Genomic DNA, 4367 nt, shown 5'->3' on the forward strand with positions numbered 1-4367 from the left:
GCATAGCGATCCCGGCCCCCCCACATTCGGAAGGAGGCGGCCGAGAGCGGCGGCGGCGTTGATGAGCCTCGGGCCGAGATGGACAAAATGCTGCCCGAAGCTCCATCGACCGTCCAGGATGAGGCCCAGATACTTCATCTGGGCCTGCACCTTGATCACCGTCCCCCGGACGGTGATACTCGCCCCTCGTGGGGGTCCTTGCCGTGGACCGTGGAACAGGAGGGCCTCCGTTTTGGATATGGAGACCCTCAAGCCCAGCATTCCCATACGGTCCACGGTGAGAGCCGTTCCGACCTCGGCGAGGCGTGCCGCCTCCCGAAAGTCCCGCCCAGTCGCCGTGACGAGAGTGTCGTCAGCGTAGCACAACACCCCCATCCCGGGAAGGACGGGAGCTCGCAGGAGCCAGTCGAAACCGACGTTCCACAGGATTGGGCCGAGAACCGACCCCTGTGGAACGCCGCAGCCTACCCGACGCCGGACCAGCCTCCCATCGACCCCCGCCCAGAGGACCTCCCTGTCCTGGAGGTACGCCTCCAGCAGCCTCCTGAGATAGGTCGGCACCCCATGGTATCGGAGTGCCTCCCGTATCGTCTCGAAAGGGAGACTGTTGAAGGCGTTCGCCACGTCGAGCGAAACCGCCAGGACGACTTGCCCCCGGGCCACCGCTTCCGTCGTCCGAGTCTTCAGGGCGTCCAGGGCGTCGACCGTCGACCGGCCCGCCCTGAACCCGTACTGAGCCTCTGAGAGACCCGGACCGACCTCCTCGAGGTGCTGAACGAGACGGGCTGCGAGGACCTTCTCGAAGAGTTTGCCCGTCTCGTTCAGCAGCACTATTGGCCTGTATGCCGAAGGGGAATCCATCGGCCGACCTTCCTTCGGCAACAGGACCAACTTTCCTTCCTTCCAAGGCTTCGGAAACTGCCCGCTGCACAGGCACTCGTCGAACAGCTCCCGAAGCCTTGCACCCAGGAATTCCAGGGCGTCGCACAGAACACGCCCTGGAACCCCGTCCGGACCCGGCGCCGTGTTCTTGGCCCTCAAGCGGCCGAGGGCCATCTCCATCTCCCGCTCCGTGATCAGTGGTGGAGCCACTGCGTCTTCGATCACGGAGCGGGGGGCCATCTGCGGAGGGACATGCTCGCCTGGATGGGGAAAGAGTTCCCCGACCAGGCGCAGGAGGAGTTCCGGCGGCAGCGTCTCAGTGACGGGGGCGCCTTGAGTGCGGAACTTTCCGCGTACGCCGCGGTACGGGCGCCCCCACGGGTCTCGATTGAGACCCGCCAGAAGCTCCTCCCTGGCCTTCTCCTTGGCCTTGCTTATCGCCAGCTGCAGATCTTTTTTCAACTGGCGATAAGCGTCCAGCATCTGTCCCTCCAGGTCCGTGTCGAGGCCGTTGCGCCTTCGACAGCGGACGTAGGCCCTCCGCGCCCGGCAGCACGTCGCCCGAAGGTCGGCGATTTCGGGCGACCACCAATAGACGTGCCGGCGCGGAACCCTGCGCCGGGTCCGAGGCATGGCCGCATCGCAGACCTCCTTGAGCGAACTGCGCATGCGGCCCGCCAGCTCCTCTGCGCTGGCGCCCTCCGTCCTCCCCGCGGAACCCCACCGCTGCACGATGGCGGCCTCCTTGACCAGCTCTCGATCGACCTGGCCGAGAGACCACCTCGGCAGCGTAGTCGGCACCCTCTGGGGTTCCGCCGGCCTGCTAGAGGTGGAGATCTCGAATCGGATGTACCGGTGATCCGATAGAGTCTCCACCTCCTCCTCCACTCTCCAGTCGACCACTCTGCGTGCAACGACAGGGGTGGCGAACGAAACGTCCACCACGGAACCCCCCTGATGTCGCACGCAGGTGTGAACCTGCCCCCTGTTTAGAAGGGACAGGTCGGAGAGCAGGGCCCACACCTGGACGGCCCTCCCTCGCGGATTCGTGGCGGGGTTGCCCCAGGCACGCGACTTTGCGTTTAAGTCGCCGAGAACCAGTATCGGTTTCGGCGACTGCCTGGCCACCGCAGCTCTGACTAAGCCGAGGTAAGTCTCGAACTCAGCCAGGCTGCGATTAGGGGAGAAGTACGTACCGACGACGACGTACTCCCCCCACCCCACCACTACGTAGCCCGAGCCCCTCTCGATGAGTGAGAGGGGGGGGCCCGTTCCGCTCCTCGTGAGAACCGCCACGGTGTCGTCCGAGTCCCCCAGCCAGTGAGGTAGGGGAGGGACGAAGTAGGGCTCGCAGGCCACCGCCAGGTCTACCTGCCACTCCGCCATGGACTGCAGCAGAAGGTCCTGCGCTCCGGCGGAGTGGTTCACGTTCGATTGTAGGAAGCTCAGGTGTGCTGGCATACTTGATTCTTCTGAGCTTCCTCCGTAGCCTGGCGGCTTTCCTCGCGCGGGGCGGTCCTGGTTCCTTGGACCGCTTTACCCTTCGTGATGGGGGGGTTGCAATCCCTGGCCCCCATCAGGTGCCCCGAAGGCTTGCCGGCCTCTGCGCAGACCGCGCAGCGCATCTTGGCCGTGCATTCCGCTGACTTGTGGCCGTCCGAGCCACAGCGGTAGCACAGGCCTCCCCTCTCCGCCTTCGACGGGCAGAGCGCCCGTGTATGGCCAAGGCCCATACACTTGTAGCAGCGCATAGGGCGCTGCTCCACGACGGCCACCTTGGCCGAGCTCCACCCGACGAGGAGGCGACCGGCAGCGGCCAGCTTCTTCGCTGCCGTGAGGGGGCAGGTGACGCGGACCATCCCCATATAGCCGGGTCCGCGCTGCATCACTCCGCACTTCACCGCCCCGGAGGAGCAGTCACCGGCGTGCGCGATCGCCGCGGCCAGTTTCTCCAAGGTGACGGAGTCGTCGAGCCCCGTCACCTTCAGGTCGGCCTTCTTGACCGGGCGCACTACGTCAGCGACCCCGTCGAGAACTGTGCGGAGCTTCGCCGCCAACCTATCGGCCTGCTCCGCTTGGGCTTTCGGCAGCTCGAGAGCCCTGGCTCCGGTCGCCGTGCGTCGCACCTTCAGCCCACCGCTGATTCCTAGGTCCTGGAGCTTGACACTTTGCTCCGCTCTCTCCAGGACCTGCGCGTAGGTGACGCCCTTTCCTACTGCTTCCGGCTGCAACGTGAGAACGATTGCAGCCGAGCGAGGGGTGGCCAGCTTCGATTTGGCTGGCTGGGGCGTTTTCGGCAGCGTCTTAGCGTCGGAAGAGGTGGTCTTGCTCCCCTTCCTGCCCTTCTTCACCACCGTGGACCAGGACGTCTCCTGGTTCGGTGGTGTTTGGGACGTCGCCGGTGCCGGTGCGCTCGGTAGGCAAGCGGTGGGCTTGGTCTGAGCAGCCAGAGCAGCCGCCTTCCTAGGCTTGGCTGGGGCTCCCACACCCCCGTCCTGGCGGGCCGTCGAGATAGACGGCGGTGGACCCTGCGACATCTGCGTTTTATCTGCCGCGGAGGGAGGTCGCTGCATCCTCGCCGGGAGGCGCTCCTCCAGGCCCGCCAATTGGTCCTTCATCGCCGCGCCGATCGACGTGACGATGAAGTCCTTGAGCTCCTCCATCGAAGGAGCGCCTCGCGGGGTGTTGGCCGCCTCGGTCGCCGCTGCCACCGTGGTACGCATCTCCGCGTACTCACGGCGGTGGGCCTTTAGCTCCGCCTTGAGGGAGTCAATCTCCCTGCGCATACGACTGTTATCCGCACGGAGGTTACGGGCTTCGTCGGCCTCCGTCCGGGACGCCAGAGCTTCGACGACGCCTTCCAGAGAGGCCGCTGCGTCCTTCAGCCTCTTGATGAAGCCTCCTTTGAGGTTGGAGGACTTCAGCGCGACCTCTCTAATCTCGCGTGCACTGCGGCCAGCCTCCGCGCGGAGCTCCTCGTTGCTCTGGAGGGCCGGATCCACCTTGGCTAACGAAGCAGCTTCTTCAAGCTCGGGAACGACCACAGGCGTTTTTTTGAACGCCCTGCTTCTGAGGGTCCGCTCGAAAGCGAGCTCTCTCTCCTCATCTTCTTTGGCTTTGAGCTCTATTCTTGCTCGACTGAGCCCACTTTTCTTAGGCTTGCCGCGGCGGTCGGCAGCAGGTCCCGCCATGTCGGAGCCTGAGTCGGATTCGACGAACCGGACCGAGGCATCCGACGCTGTCTCCATATCCGTATCCATATTGCAAAAGCAGCTAAAAGGCAGCTTCCCTCAGGAAGTACGTGGCTGAGGGTGGCTCTAAGGCATCATTTATGATCCCCAGAGCCTAGGCTTACAGAATTAACAATAAAAAATTTTTTCTTAATTTTGACCCTCCCTGTTCTATATATATATTACAGGGCGGGTGGGAGGGCACAATTTTTCGGTTTTCGACCGATAACTCTCGAACGGATAGGCCGATCCGGG

General features: G+C 64.1%; 1 protein-coding gene across 1 annotated transcript; it reads right to left on the minus strand.

Annotated features, from left to right (window-relative positions):
- Window positions 1-2657: 2657 nt before the first annotated feature.
- On the minus strand, window positions 2658-4142 carry LOC125076706 (the record flags this gene model as incomplete). The annotated part of the gene is made up of 1 exon (XM_047688497.1): window positions 2658-4142. A coding segment is annotated over exon 1 (1485 nt), but the record flags the coding sequence as incomplete, so codon positions are not given.
- Window positions 4143-4367: the final 225 nt, after the last annotated feature.

The sequence above is a fragment of the Vanessa atalanta genome, unplaced genomic scaffold (genome assembly GCF_905147765.1).
Source record: "Vanessa atalanta unplaced genomic scaffold, ilVanAtal1.2, whole genome shotgun sequence".
Taxonomy (NCBI): domain Eukaryota; kingdom Metazoa; phylum Arthropoda; class Insecta; order Lepidoptera; family Nymphalidae; genus Vanessa; species Vanessa atalanta.